The sequence below is a fragment of the Mchenga conophoros genome, linkage group LG14, assembly GCF_057382185.1.
Source record: "Mchenga conophoros isolate Kocher_MC1m ecotype Shallow Benthic linkage group LG14, M_conophoros_male_GT1.1, whole genome shotgun sequence".
Classification (NCBI taxonomy): Eukaryota; Metazoa; Chordata; class Actinopteri; order Cichliformes; family Cichlidae; genus Mchenga; species Mchenga conophoros.
Window position 1 is genome coordinate 13709158 of NC_140539.1, and position 15689 is coordinate 13724846.

Sequence of the window (15689 nt, forward strand, 5' to 3'; positions counted from 1 at the left end):
GTGTGTGTGTGTGTGTGTGTGTGTGTGTGTGTGTGTGTGTGTGTGTGTGTGTGTGTGTGTGTGTGTGTGTGTCTGTCGACCTTACATGCTCTCTCAATTCATCCGTTGCTCTTCTGACCTTTTACCAGGACAGAGGCTCATCCTTATGTGTAATAACCTAACTGAAACTATATGTACTATGTTGAATAAATGTTATAATCAGGAACCTCTACTAAAAGCTTAATCAAAGAATATAAAAGTATAAAAGACAATTTGAATAACCTAGTTATTCACATAGCCTCGTCCAAACAGCTCCTCAGAATAACCTGCACTTAGACTTTGCTTTCGGTTTCACTTCTGTAAAAGGCACACTCTGCAAACCTGCAATTTCCTATCAGCCTGTGGCTCAGTCTTTCTGAAAGACACACTGTTTAAACATCTGAATGCAATATCAATACTGTAGATTATATTATTAATGCAATGGTAATGATGATAATTACTAACAATAGCAGTAAAATAATTTCCCTGCTCTCCACACCGGCCTCGGATAAAGCGGATGAAGATGGATGGATAGATGAACAAACAAACAAAAAAAACAAAGCCATCCCTTACAGTAAAATCTACACAAAGAACTGAAGTCTCTTTATTTATTTTTGTGTCAAACACAGATCAAAAGTGCTGTGCAAAAGTCTCGAGCCACCTCGTAGTATTTTATTCTATTGCATATAGTTTTTTATTCTTTTTATCTTCTCCTATACCTTTTTTCTTTCATTTGTGTTGTTCTAACTTTGCACTGTCTACTTTCTGAAACTTTGCACTGTCTACTTTCTGCTGTGACACAACAAATTTCCCATGTGTGGGACTAATAAAGCTTTATCTTATCTATCTTATCAACAGGTGCAGGAGGTTATTCAAATGTGAAACACTTTTCCTGCGACACACAGGAAAATACAGCATGAGTCAACAACTGTTTGTACAGGTTCTAATATACCAAAGTCAAAATTTTGTATCACCACCTTTATTCTTCAACACAGACTAAACCCTCTTTGGCAGCTCTCTAGTAATTACGTTAACTAGTCATGAGGAATAGTTCTCCAGGCTTCTTGAAGGACATTCAAAGCTCTTCTTTGGATGTTGGCTGACTTTTGTTCTGTTTTCTGTCAAGATGATTCCACACTACTTCAATAATGTTATGGCCCGGGCTCTGAGGAGGCCAATCCATGACTGATAGTGTTCCACTGCGTGGTTTTCCATTCAGATTTGCTTTTGGCAGTGTGTTTAGGATCATTGTCATGGTGACAAATATAGCAGCAAAGTGGTTCAGAAGGTCCTGAGTTCGACTCCACTATCTGTGTGGAGTTTGCATATTCTCCCCATGTTTGCATGAGTTATTGGTGTGAGTATGAATGGTTGTCTCTCCATGTTAGCCCTGTAAAAGCCTGGCTGCCTCTCACGGGTAGCTGGGGTAGGCTCCAGTCTCCACAGTGTCTTACAGATGTCTGTATACACAGTGGAACCCTCTCCTGACGTTTTTTGAACATACTGCTTCCTGAAGAATGGCTTCTTGTCGGCCACCCTTCCACTAAGACTATTTCTGATGGATCAACTGAAGCGTCAAATGATGAGGGTCAGCTCTCATGTCTTGTGTCAGCTCTTGTTGGATTTAAAAAAAAGAAAGAAAGAAAAGAAATCTATTTCTTAACAGCATGACTTTCATTATACTTTTTGTCTTATTTTTTTTGTCCTAACACATACACAAATGCCATTTTATATCTATCAAACTATGTTTTTATTGGCATTTTTCACAGATTCAACTAAATAATCTGTTCTGGTTCATTTCCAAGTTGTCTGCTATGTGTAGAAACACTGGGTCATGCATTGAGTTAGTCACCTTTTTTATACTTGAATGATTGACAGGTCAAGTGGCTTAAACAAACATCTGAAAATGTTCAGGCACAAGAACTGAACTGAAAACGCCCAGCTGCTTAGAAGCAAGATATTACAGTGGCTTGCAAAAGTATTCGGCCCCCTTGAACTTTCCCACATTTTGTCACATTACAGCCACAAACATTAATCAATTTTATTGGAATTCCACATGAAAGACCAATACAAAGTGGTGTACAAGTGAGAAGTGGAACAAAAATCATACATGATTCCAAACACTTTTTACAAATAAATAACTGCAAAGTGGGGTGTGCGTAATTATTCAGCCCCCTTTGGTCTGAGTGCAGTCAGTTGACCATAGACATTACCTGTTGAGTGCTAATGACTAAATAGAGTGCACCTGTGTGTAATCTAATGTCAGTACAAATACAGCTGCTCTGTGACAGCTAGTGATGGGCAGATGAAGCTTCATGAAGCACTGAAGCTTTTCATCCAATTGGTTCATCCCAGCGCAAAGCTTCTTGAAGCTTCATTTGCTCTAGCAGGACACCTACTGGACGTAAAAATATTAGTTGGCATGAATTTGAAGAGTGTGGCCTTTTGCACACAGCCTGTAAATGTCAACAACAAAAGGAGTGTGTAAAACATGTATATTGTAGTGATGGCAGTATACTGTGTATATTTATACTGGCAGTGTGGAAAATGATTATTTGGAAATGCTTAAAATAGAAATGATCATTTACTGTGAGGTGAGGTGTGGTTGGGGTGTAGACAGTGGTTGTGCTTTTGTAACGTTGAGGTATGGACAGCTACACACTGAGGCTTTGAGCCTCAGTCCTGCCTGTTCACATTTTATTCTGTAAAAACTAAATTTTCACTGTTTTTATGACCTTTTTAGTGGGGAGAACATAGCTAGGATTTAATGATTTAACAAATCTTTTGAATCCTTTGTCCTCCACAATGCTAAATGGCTGGGAGTCCTCAATCACCATGCTAACCAGGTCTTCATCTATTTGAGATTGTTCTCCTGAGGAAAGACAATAAAGACAAAGCACAAATATAAATATCACACACGTAACTTATAACAGTTGTATAATATTGTTATATCATTTAGTAACATTACTGCATGCTATATTATCATTGCATTTGATGGCTCACCTGGTCTTGCTCCACAATCGGTGTTCCCCTTATTCTCATGCAAAGCTCTGTAGTGCCTATGCATGGATGAGGTATTGTTGTTATATCCCATCTCCCATGGCACATAGCAAACACTTCACCTTGTACAAAACTCAAGACAGCTTAACATAAATTGTATTGCACCATCAGTATTATGAAAATACATCTTCTGTAGAAATTTACATACCTTGTTGGGAGGAATAAGATCAAAATGTTCCCACACAGGGGAGGACATCCTCCTCTTCTTAGCTGGCTCCATTCTCTCCTGACTTTCTCTCCTCACTCTCATAAACCTCCAAACTGTCTCCAAACTGTCTCCAAACTCTCACTAACCGCAACTCTCCATCAAACACCCACATTTTTGAATGAAGTCTGAGGGGTTTATATCGTTGTCATATCTCGCGGCAAAGTTCGAACCACTTCATGAACCAGTCATGTGGTACAGCCGGGCAGCGAGGCTTCAGACGTCATCATTTTCAGCTCCTCCCATAAATGAAGCAAGCCTCGATACGCGCATCGTGGAAACGCTCCCTCAATTACTCGACACAAGCTTCGAAGCCTCGATACAGAATGTCACATCACTAGTGACGGCCTCAGAGGTTGTCTAAGAGAATATTGGGAGCAACAACACCATGAAGTCCAAAGAACACAGCAGACAGGTCAGGGATAAAGTTATTGAGAAATTTAAAGCAGGCTTAGGCTACAAAAAGATTTCCCAAGCCTTGAACATCCCACGGAGCACTGTTCAAGCGATCATTCAGAAATGGAAGGAGTATGGCACAACTGTAAACCTACCAAGAAAAGGCCGTCCACCTAAACTCACAGGCCGAACAAGGAGAGCGCTGATCAGAAATGCAGCCAAGAGGCCCATGGTGACTCTGGATGAGCTGCAGAGATCTACAGCTCAGGTCGGGGAATCTGTCCATAGGACAACTATTAGTCGTGCACTGCACAAAGTTGGCCTTTATGGAAGAGTGGCAAGAAGAAAGCCATTGTTAACAGAAAACCATAAGAAGTCCCGTTTGCAGTTTGCCACAAAGCCATGTGGGGGAAACAGCAAACATGTGGAAGAAGGTGCTCTGGTCAGATGAGACCAAAATGGAACATTTTGGCCAAAATGCAAAACGCTATGTGTGACGGAAAACTAACACTGCACATCACTGTGAACACACTATCCCCACTGTCAAATATGGTGGTGGCAGCATCATGCTCTGGGGGTGCTTCTCTTCAGCAGGGACAGGGAAGCTGGTCAGAGTTGATAGGAAGATGGATGGAGCCAAATACAGGGCAATCTTGGAAGAAAACCTCTTGGAGTCTGCAAAAGACTTGAGACTGGGGCGGAGGTTCACCTTCCAGCAGGACAACGACCCTAAACATAAAGCCAGGGCAACAATGGAATGGTTTAAAACAAAACATATCCATGTGTTAGAACGGCCCAAAGTCCAGGTCTAAATCCAATCGAGAACCTCTGGCAAGATCTGAAAACTGCTGTTCACAAACGCTGTCCATCTAATCTGACTGAGCTGGAGCTGTTTTGCAAAGAAGAATGGGCAAGGATTTCAGTCTCTAGATATGCAAAGCTGGTAGAGATATACCCTAAAAGACTGGCTGATGTAATTGCAGCAAAATGTGGTTCTACAAAGTGTTGACTTAGGGGGCTGAATATTTACGCACACCCCACTTTTTAGTTATTTATTTGTAAAAAATGTTTGGAATCATGTATGATTTTTGTTCCACTTCTCACGTGTACACCACTTTGTATTGGTCTTTCATGTGGAATTCCAATAAAATTGATTCATGTTTGTGGGGGCCGAATACAAGCCACTGTAAGAAATGAAAGATGAGTTAAGATTTTTGCACAGTACTGATCCAGGAGACTATAGCACATAGCCACCAGACTAACCAGAAAAGGGTTGCTAGAGACCATAGGTCCTGCCATTGCCTGCCCAAAAGGAGTTGCAACAGACTTGGCCTGGCCGAAGGCTGGAAATCCTCCACCTGAAAGACATAATGTGATTTCAAGTGTTACATGATGGACATGGATCTCTCTCTCTCTCATTTATCTATCTAGCTTGCTCTATATTATTTTCATATAGCTATAAATATAATTAAAACAATAATAACAATAATAATAATATTACCAAATCAAATAAGACCTTTTCCGTCAGGGTTAATTGAGTGAACCAAATGTTACATGAAGAAAAATTTTATAGACGACCACTTGACAACTACAGCTCAAATCTCACCATAGCCATTATTGTCTACATGACACACACCGTTGGGTTGCTGGGGATAGGCGGGAGGCTGAGGGAAGGGAGCCTGACCAGGAAAAGGTTGCTGGAACGTTCCACTAAAGCTGGTGGGGAGGTTGAAGGCTGCAGTATTCCCAAATCCAGCTGGCATACTCATGGAGCCTGTGCCAAATGGTGCTGCAAAATAGCAGAACAGCAACATTTAGGAACCAACAAAAGCTCAACACATAATAGGCAAAATTTGGTTTGATCTATTGCTGCGATTCTGTAACCCAGTGTGACTCGTTTTGGGCAAAAACGTCTACAATTCAGTATTGTGTGTCGTGTTGGGATTGTCAGAATCTCAGTTTTGTTTCGTTTTTTATTTGGATAGTTTAAACACATGCAATAAGAGTGTCTGCACACAAGCTGTAGAAAAAAAGAAAAGAGGGAGTCAGAATCAGACGTTTAGTGGCAGTGTCTGATCTCTGGTGAACACACAGGAGCAACAGCTGGGATCAAAATGTGTCAGACAGCCAGCTAAAAACCAAGCAATTCTATCAGCGATTTAAGAAAAACAAAATAAAACATACACACACACAGTTTACAGCTGATAAAGTGATACAGGCTACAGTATTTGACCACAATAATATGAAAAATAACATTTGATGCATGACAAGAAAGAAAATTATGAACTGAACTTTAAACAAGCACTAATGAATGATCAATTGTAACCAACAGGCCTGGACTACTTCTATATCAATACTATTACCCTGGGAATTGTGAGCGTGGCATTTCTCATCTCATTCTGGTTGCCCATGCCCCAGACAAGCATGTTCTTCAAAGGGAAGAAGGCTGCAGCTGTAGACTGCCAGCAAGAGGGGCTACGGGGAGAAAAGGATTCAGTGACGGATAAGGATGGAGAAGGCTCGGGGAAAGGGAAGATGGAATATAATAGCAGTGCTGGCTACTGCAGCAGAGAAACTGTTCATCTGCTTTGGCAAAGCTTCAGGGAGTCCTACTCTTCTAGGCATTTCTTTTCTTTCAATATTTTTTTTTAAATCACTAAGATGCTTTGAGTGCCCACTTGCATTTAATTAACACCTGGGATTACAACTAATTGGTCCAAATTTTTATAATGTATTCATAGGGTACTTCTTTTAAACAGTAGAAGTAGCTGTACAGTCATCATCATAATCTCTTGTAATAATTATCACCATTCAGACATTTAATCTACTGGTCCCTGTGGTGGGCTCTGGCCACAGCTGGCTACGTGCAGGTCTTCAACTACATCCAGCTTATGTGGGACCATATAGAGCCATCTGCCACATCATCCATCTACAACGGAGGAGTGGAGGCTGCGTGCTCTCTTGTAGGTAAGATTGGTGTTAGAGCGGGTTATTTTAGATTAAAAGTAATAATTACAAGATGTTCCAGTCAAGCGACTGTAACAGCGTGAATGTGTCTACATCAGTCAGGGTGAAATACATATTGTTTGTTTTGGTCTGACCTCATTTATTAAAAGCAGACAAAGAGCGATTCAGAAGACCCTTATGAAGAGAACATCAAGGGAACAGTTTACCCTGCCGGGGATAGGGTTACCAGGGCCCCGCCCTGGAGCCAGGCCCGGGGAGGGTGCCCGAGGGCAAGCGTCTGGTGGCCGGGCCTTACGGTGTGTTCACACCGAACGCGATGGACGCGAATAGAGCGTCAGGTTTACATGTAAAGTCAATGGAAAGGCGCGATGACACACGATTGCGGGTCCTGCGAAAATTCAGAAGCAGATTTGCGTCGCGAAAACGCCAAAACGTGTGAAACGCACGTCAGTGTAGCGCGTCTGGCGCATTTGACGCGCGAATAAAACCACGCGCGTCAGTTTTTTTGTTGCATTTTGTGCATACGCGCATTTCGCGTCTACCGCTCGAGTTGGAAAAATCTGAACTCCAGCGTCAAATCGCGCCGCGACAACCAATTAGGAGCCTGGTGACGTGGCTTTGACCTAGGTCAAAGGGGCAGATCCAGCCAAAGCCTTTCATACTTCAATGGAGGGGAAGGCTAATCAATGCGGTAGCAAACAACTCGAAGCTGTACGACACCAGCTGCTTTCTGTACCGAGACAGAAATAAAAAGGACCGAGCTTGGAGGAAGATATGTGAAGAGATCGGGCAACCTGGTAAGTTCATTCATTTCTCTTTTGAAAGTTTTTACTGACCCGGGAAAGTTGCACAAAAGCTAGCAAGCCACCGCTATTTTCCCACTGAAGTACAAATACCGTTCTGCTTTTATCCATGTTGTCATTTAGGAATATATTTTATTGTTTATTAATAAACAGCACACAGTGGTCCCGCTGTTCATCCGTCACTGCTTCACTTTTTCGCTGATTTTTTTTATTGCACAGTACAGCATTGCATTCTGCAGCCTGATTGACAAATCTCCTTCGTGTCGTGTCTCCTGCGCTTGCCAAATTTATCACTTTTGGTTTTGATAACCATCACGTCCAATAGAAAAAACAGCACAAAAACACCCATAACTATGACCCTCATTCGGAAATACACACCTGCACCGCGAGGGAAAAAGGCGCACGAAAGTGGCGGGCAGATGAAGACAAACCGCGGCATAATAATACTTTTACGTTTTGCAATCTACAAAGGTTTGCACTTTGAGAATCAATTGTGAGAACTGTGACCAGGGGCTAGTTATTCTGAGAACCCCTGCTGCAATAAATGAGAGACCACTGTCTACTCTACGATTATTATATTCAACCTGTTAACATTTAATACTGTATTGATAGAACCAACTGATTCTGCAGCAGAGCATCCCCAGTCCCTGAGCTCCTGCTGCTGCACCCACAGGTATGTACAGCAAGCACTGATACCTTTTCAGTCGGTGGGATTGCCTTGTGATCACCTTTACTAAATATCTACAACCAATCTGATTATATCCTGTTTTTGTTTTTTTGTTTTTTTCAATGTTGAAATTAAAATCTAGTAGCAGTCTTCTCGTTTCTTTGTGTTTTGTGCTGTTTTACAGGCCCACAGGGGAGGACGGCTCCGAGGCAGATGAGGGACGGGTCCCAGGACGGTCCATCGGTGGTGGAGCTGGCCATCCTGGTATCCCTGAAGAGTCCACACCAGTCTCCAATGGAGCATTTCCTCCTCAGCCTTGTTCCTGCTCTGGAGAGCAGCTGGTCCTTTTTATTCCTGTCTCTCTGTAAATTCTTATATTTTATATATTTATGTTTAATGTTTTTCTGTTTGAGAATTTTAATATTATTTCAAATACATTTTTATAATGACTAATGTCTCAGTTCTACTACACAGCAAATGTTGGCACACGACTTGACACATGTAGAATTTATTTCATATTATACTAATGACAAAATATACTAATACAGTGGGATGCAAAAGTTTGGGCAACCTTGTTAATAGCCATCATTTTCCTGTATAAATCGTTGGTTGTTACAATAAAAAAATGTCAGTTAAATATCATACAGGAGACACACACAGTGATATTTGAGAAGTGAAAAGAAGTTTACTGGATTTACAGAAAGTGTGCAATAATTGTTTAAACAAAATCAAGCAGGTGCATAAATTTGGGCACCACAAAAAAGAAATGAAATAAATATTTAGTGTATATCAGTGCTTTAAGTGGGCCGGTACGCGCCGGTACTCAGTACCGCCACTTCTAAATATAGCTCTTGAGAGTACCGCCACCTCTCCATGCGCCCAGAACGTGCTTTTAGCGTACCGGTACTCTCATTTGCACATCTGTTATAATCGTTTGGCTGCGCTGCCGCTTTTCAGAGCGCCCTTCACAAGCACGCTTCCTAATTCGTCCCACCGAGAGCAGAGACTACATTACCCATACACCAATGTGTTTTACAAGTGAAAAGCGCATGCGTCGCTTTTGCCGTTGTCATGTCAACTCAACGTGGTCCGGAGAGGGTGTGTAAAACGCGCAAACAGCTGCTCGGTTAAAATACAAAAACAATGAACACTTAATATGCTCTCCTGGCTTCAGACTCTGAGTAGTAAAAGAACAAGGTCAGAATCAGAGGACTCGCTGGCTGACACCCCACCAAGCCAGAATGATATCGCTGCAGGTCATACGCAAGCTAATGAAAGCTGCACTAGTGCCGCAGCCGCGGACGACGAGGACGAGAATGACACCATTTCTACCGATGACAACAGCCGCGTTAGCGAGCATGAGTGGCCAGAATGTTGGTCCCAAGCACAAGTCCGGTATTTCTCCACAAATTACAAGTGGCTGATCAGCAGAAATCAAAAGTTGGGTCGTAGTGTGTGTAGTCAAGTTTGTGCTCGCGTGGACATGCAGCAAGGGCAGAGAGTGTCGCAGGAGTGGAGTGGGTGCTTAATCTCGTCTTTTGGAAGGGACAAGGCTGCACAACAAAACTCACTACGAAAGAAAATAAAAGAGCACAGAGACTCAATTTATCACAAGAAAGCAGTTGAAATAAAAGAGAAGGCAACACAAAATACAATGCAAAAACACAATGAAGATATGAGAAAGGCTGACTACGCTTCAACTTGCAATGTGTTTAGAACAGCTTATAAGATTGGCAAGCATGGGCGTCCCTTTACAGACATGCCAATAGATGTCCAGTTGCAAGTCTTAAATGGTGTCAAGATGGGCAGAGTTTTGCACTCTAATAACGCATGTGCAAATATACTGGATCACATTGCAGCTGAAATGAAAAAGAAGGTAGTCAATGACATAGTGATGAATGAAAGAAAATTGTGTGTGCTCATTGATGAATCCACTACAATAAGTGGAAAGTCTGTGCTTGTCGTGTGCCTGCGGTCAGCTATTTCCAGTGAAAATCCAGACACAATATTTTTTGAACTGATTGAGCTGCAGGGGACCACAGCAAAGGACATCACTGAAGCACTGTTAGGATGTCTTCATAATAATGGCTTTGACCCTCACTACCTACAGGAACATTTGTTGGCATTTGCTTGTGATGGAGCCTCAGTGATGCTTGGGAGGAAAGCAGGAGTTGCTGCGCAGCTTTGTTCCAAATTCCCTTACCTGTTTGTCTGGCATTGTTCCAATCACAGACTGGAACTGGCAGTTTGTGATGTTTTGAAGGAGGTAGGAGGAATCAACCACTTTAAAATATTCTTAGATCAGCTTTACTCCCTCTGCCATGCATCACCAAAAAACCAAAGGGAGTTAACCGAGAGTGCTCACAATGTTGGACAACGTCTCCTTGTGATAGGCCGTGTTTTATCAGTGCATTGGGTTGCTTCAAGTGAGAGAACAGTGAAAGCAGTATGGGAGAACTACCAAGCTCTGCAGGTACACTTTACAAGTGCTGCTGCTGATACCAGCAGTGACTCAAGAGAGAGAGCAAAATACAAATTATTTTATAATTTATTTTATATACATTTTGTTAAAAATAAATTTCAATACCTTTTTGCACATTTTATTTATGTTCAGTAGCTCTTTCTAGCTCAAGCAAATCCGCAAACTAATAAAATGATTTATTATTTTGTATAAGGTTGTCTGTTGACTGTTGTATATAAAACCCATTCAATAGTTGTTGTTACCTCAGGGGAGGCGGAAAAAAAATAGAGTACCGGCACCTCTTTTGGGCCACTTAAAGCACTGGTGTATATCAATGTGTGTGTCTCCTATATGATATATGGGGTGCCTTTGTCTGGACGTGCTTCCCATCCAGAGCTGCACAGCACAGAGGAAAGTTCCAGCGCTCCTGGAATCCCTCTGTGATGGACCGCCAGTCTCCAGGTGAAGGCGCAGCCATGAAGTTGTCCACTAGACAGTCCCAGATGGCCATCGCTGCCTGGGGGGTGATCTGGTTCAACGTGGACACACCGACTCTGTAACTGAATGCTTGGTCGTGAAGGAGTCCCCGGTGACAAGGAACCTGGACAAAATTGTTCAAAATTAGTATTATGTGTACTGCAGTTACAAAATACATTATTCAAATTCCAAAATACTTTTGTGATGTCATTTAAATCACAAAACTTAAATCTTACATAAAACATTTTGTAATTATAAGGATAATTACAAAATGTATATTAGATAATATCTAAAACAGCTGTGTTTTGTTTTAACTTTAACATATCATAATTTGATTGGTAGCAACTTTTGCCACTACAGTGTGCCAATCACTCACAATTCCTAAACATGTCAATCAGGTAGGAATGAAGTAAGACATTAATAGAAATAAAGAGTTGTATGTTGACATGTAGCCCTTTCCTTGCTTAAATCATTAATATTTTTGAACAATTAATCTGTGATAAGACATAGCTTATCAAGATAGAACCATGTAACTAAAGATGAACCAAACTGTTCACAGTTTTATCTAACTCTGTTTTAATAAGGGCTGGTGAGCCCTGTTATAGAGTCTGACAGCTGCAGGGATTATATACAAATATTCAACTATCCCAGAATTAAACCAGTTCTAAATAAAAAGGAGTGAGTATCACTACAAAGGTTAACTCAGTGGTCCTAATGCTACAGTTTGATATCAGCAAACACCGAGCGCATACATTGATGTGACACCACAGCCATGGTATCATTGCAAACACTGATAACAGCATAAATCGAATTAAATCGGGACTTGATGAGAGCTTCTGAGTATCACTAGAAATATTATAAACAGTCGTCTCTGTACCACAGTTTGCTATCAGTAAACACCGACAGCATTCACTGTTAGCATAACACATCCATGTTAGCAGTGTATAAATGGATGGTTTAGCATATTAGCACAGGTATCAATAAAGGACTACCGTATTAAACACTTTTACTAACCTCAGGCAGACGGACAGGCGCTCTGCAGGTGGGATTGAGCGCCTGTAATTGGTGTCTAGGCGGGCGATGCTGGGACCGACGAGGGAAAGCAGTAGAGGTGGGAATCACCATACACCCCACGATACGATATTATCACAATACTTAACTCACGATACGATATTATTGAGATTTATTTATTTATTTATTTATTTTTATATATATATATTTTTGCAATATTCTGGGTATTGCAATACGATATTTTGTGATTTATCACATATTTTTTCTACTGCAGATTTTGTCCATAAAGGTAAACTTTATCAATATTCATTTTATCTAATAATAAAGTCTCACACTCAGTCTTTCTCTCATGTCAGTCAGTTTTATTGCTGACAAAGTGAATGGTTTGTATAACAGTCTAGTAACCAACTTAACTGAACGTAACTATCTGGTACAATTATAGCTTAAAACAAAATATAATTTTACATTAAATAAAAAAGTTTTAAATTTAAATAAAATAAAACATTTCTTAAATTAAAATAACTAAACTGTCCTGTTTGTTGCTGCCCTAAAAAGTTAAACACATTTGGACAGTGAAGCAATGTCAGCATTCTTGCTCAGAAAAAGGAGCTGATCAACATGCTCTGAAGTCAGAGTGCTCCGTTTTGCTGTGACGATGTCTCCAGCGGTTGAGAAGACTCTTTCAGCCGAGACACTAGTACCTGGGATACAAAGGTATCTTTTTGCCAGTGTGGCCAGGAAAGAATAGACTTCCTCATGGGATTTCCACCAGCTTAGTGGGTCTTCTGTGAGTGCCAGTGACGTGACCTCCTGGTATCTTTTCACCTCCTCCTCAGCTGTGGCAGATAATGATTTTGGTGGGGCTCCAACATCACCATAAGTCTGACCAAGCAAGTCTGTTAACCCACAAGACTTCCTCATCTTGGCTGGTATGAGAGGGGGTCTGAGATTTTGTTCAGTCTCGTCAGGTTTCTCATGATGTTCATGGGCTTCTGGCTCACAGATGGGCTGCTGCCTCTTTTCTTCCTGTAGAAAACCCACACACATACAGAGAGAGGAAGAAAATAAATATTTCATATCTTTTAGTATGCAGTAATATGTTAGCAAATTATAATTAATGTATTTAATTGTTAAATAGAATATTACCAATATGACAAAAATATCACCGATCTACTAATATTGTAAGTAAGTTATTTAAATTATAACACCAGAATGTTTGCTTACCTGAAGGGTTATAGCCTCAGCAACCACTCTGGCACAGGTTTCCTGTCTTTCCTCCAGTGACAGGAACGGCAGGGTTTTAAAGCGTGGGTCGAGAGCTGATGCTGTGTAGAGGGTGTTCCTCTCGACTGTGCTGGCATATCTCTTCTTAAGATCTTGACTGATACTTTGCTTGATGTTTCTGACCAGTGCTGTGTCACCAATGTTGTCTTGGGTGTTGTGCAACAGCTGTGCTAGCAGCCGTGCTACGAGAGACAGAGTAGGATTCTTTTCCTCAGACATCACAGTAGTCGCGACTTGCAATGACTTCAAGGCCCGGACAATTTCTTCAGTGTTCCCAATATCCGTCTCGTTTAGAGTAAAGATATCTGTGCTACTCTTTCTGACTTCGGGAGACAGCAGCACTGCACAAATCGCAGGTTGTTGTTCAAGGAAACGCTGGAGCATGTCATAAGCACTGTTCCATCTCGTGCAGATGTCAGTCTTGAGCTTGTGAGTCGGGAGCTGTAACATTTTCTGTTTTTGCTCCAGAGCGTGGTTTGCCACTGTGCTTCTATTGAAAAACCCAGTTATGCGCCGCACTCTTCCCAAGACCCTGGCTACTGCAGGCAGGTTTAAGGCTCGTTGTGATGCCAGATTGAGGGTATGGGCGAAACACTTCACATGCAGGTATTCCGCTAGCTGAGTGGCAATTGTCATATTAGAAGCATTGTCGGTGACAACCACCAGATTTTTGTCGGCAATCCCCCATTCCTGTGCTGCATTTTGCAGGAGATTTGCAATGTTCGCTCCGGTGTGACTTTCATGTAATGTTCGAGTTTGGAGAACGTAAGACAGCAGTTGCCAGTCCGCTGTGAGATAATGAGCTGTTATAGTCACATATGAATCCACAGCCCACGAGGTCCATGCGTCGCAAGTTAATGCAACCCTTTCTGCTGTGCTCAAACTTTCCTCAACTTTACGCTTCACATCTATGTAGAGATTGGGTACGGCTGTGTCCGCGAAAAAACGTCGTGATGGTATCACATACCTGGGTTCCAGCGTCTTGATCATGTAAGAAAAGCCCTCGTTTTCCACAATGTTGTAAGGACGCAGGTCTTTGCAGATGAAGTACATGATAGATTGTGTTATTTTCTTAGCTCGCTCTGAATTGGGAGATAGCTTTGCTAAGCTAAGAGTGTCCAGCGTTGGTTGATTTTTCAGTGGAGCTGATTCAGAGCTAGCTTTCCCGTCCGCGGTTAATGCTATTTTTGGATGGTGCCGTGTAAGATGGGCCCTCATGTTCGTAGTATTCCCAGAGTACTTTATTTTCATACGACACACCTTGCAAATCCCGTGTGTCATATCCATCTCATTTGTTCCATCCTTGTTAAAAAATCCAAAGTACGTCCAAACATTTGATTTAAACACAGATGGCGCTTTCCTGATCTCTTTTTCTTCCTCCATCTTTGTTTGATCTATTTTCCCATGTGCTGACCTAACCTCTGCTGACCTCACTAGAGAAAAAGCTCAACTGCACCATCTGGTGGACTGGAAGTTTTTGGAACAAAATATCGATATCTGCTGTCCCTGTATCGATACATTATTAGCAAACAAAATATCACGATACTACGCAGTATCGATTTTTTCCCCCACCTCTAGAAAGCAGGTCCTCAAACTGGCTGACGGTGATATCTCTGGAATCGGCCGTCATCCAGGCGCAGCTCCTGGAGCAAATGGTGAAACTCACCAAACTGCTCATGCCTCTGGAGGACCTGATGGACCCAGGTATGGCAAGGACGTCTTTTACGCCGCTGCTCTGCTCTCCACAGTACATAGAGAAGGGACACTCTCTCTTGAAGCGCTAGCTCGACAGCTGCCATCTTGCAAGGATACCGGTCTGGCACAACTTCCTCCCACATTCCTCCCACATTTCCGGTTCACGCACGTCAAAATATGATATTTTGACCCGCAATGGATTTGGCGTTTTGTTCGCGTCCATCGCGTGAACACACCGTTAGTCCATGGGGCCCGGCCGGGCACAGCCCGAAGAGGAGACATGGGCCTATCCTCCCACAGACCCACCACCCGCAGGAGGCGCCATAGGGGTCGGGTGCATTGTGTGCCGGGTGGCGGCCAGGAGCGGAGGCCCTGGCGGACTGATCCCCGGCTGCCAAGACTGGCAATAGGGACATGGAATGTCACCTCTCTGGTGGGGAAGGAGCCTGAGTTAGTGCGTGAGGTTGAGAGGTACCGGCTAGATATAGTCGGGCTCACCTCTACGCATGGCTTGGGCTCTGGAACCAGTGTCCTGGAGAGGGGCTGGACTCTGTCTCAGTCTGGAGTTGCCCCTGGTGAGAGGTGGCGGGCTTCTAATATCCCCTCGGCTTGCTGCCGGTACGTTGGGGTTTTTCCCGGTGGATG

The 15689-nt window shown here is 42.4% G+C and overlaps 1 protein-coding gene and 1 pseudogene across 1 annotated transcript; one reads left to right on the forward strand and one right to left on the reverse strand.

Moving 5' to 3' along the window:
- The first annotated feature begins 6103 nt into the window (after nt 1-6103).
- LOC146559445 (E3 SUMO-protein ligase KIAA1586-like) lies at nt 6104-11137 on the forward strand (annotated as a pseudogene).
- A 1557-nt stretch (nt 11138-12694) lies between these two features.
- On the reverse strand, nt 12695-14402 carry LOC146559446 (E3 SUMO-protein ligase ZBED1-like). Its single transcript, XM_085244328.1, has 3 exons — nt 13290-14402; nt 12873-13091; nt 12695-12766 (listed from the first exon to the last, which is right to left on the reverse strand). Exons 1-3 carry the CDS (start codon nt 14400-14402, stop codon nt 12695-12697), a joined length of 1404 nt encoding a protein of 467 aa, XP_085100454.1.
- Between the last annotated feature and the right edge of the window lie 1287 nt (nt 14403-15689).

Coding starts and splice junctions, on each gene's coding strand:
- LOC146559446 (XM_085244328.1), bottom strand. CDS start 14,402: ATGTACTTCATCTGCAAAGACCTGCGTCCTTACAACATTGTGGAAAAC. Junction 13,092..13,289: donor CTGAGGCTATAACCCTTCAG/GTAAGCAAACAT, acceptor GGTTTTCTACAG/GAAGAAAAGAGGCAGCAGCC. Junction 12,767..12,872: donor AGGTGAAAAGATACCAGGAG/GTCACGTCACTG, acceptor TTTGTATCCCAG/GTACTAGTGTCTCGGCTGAA.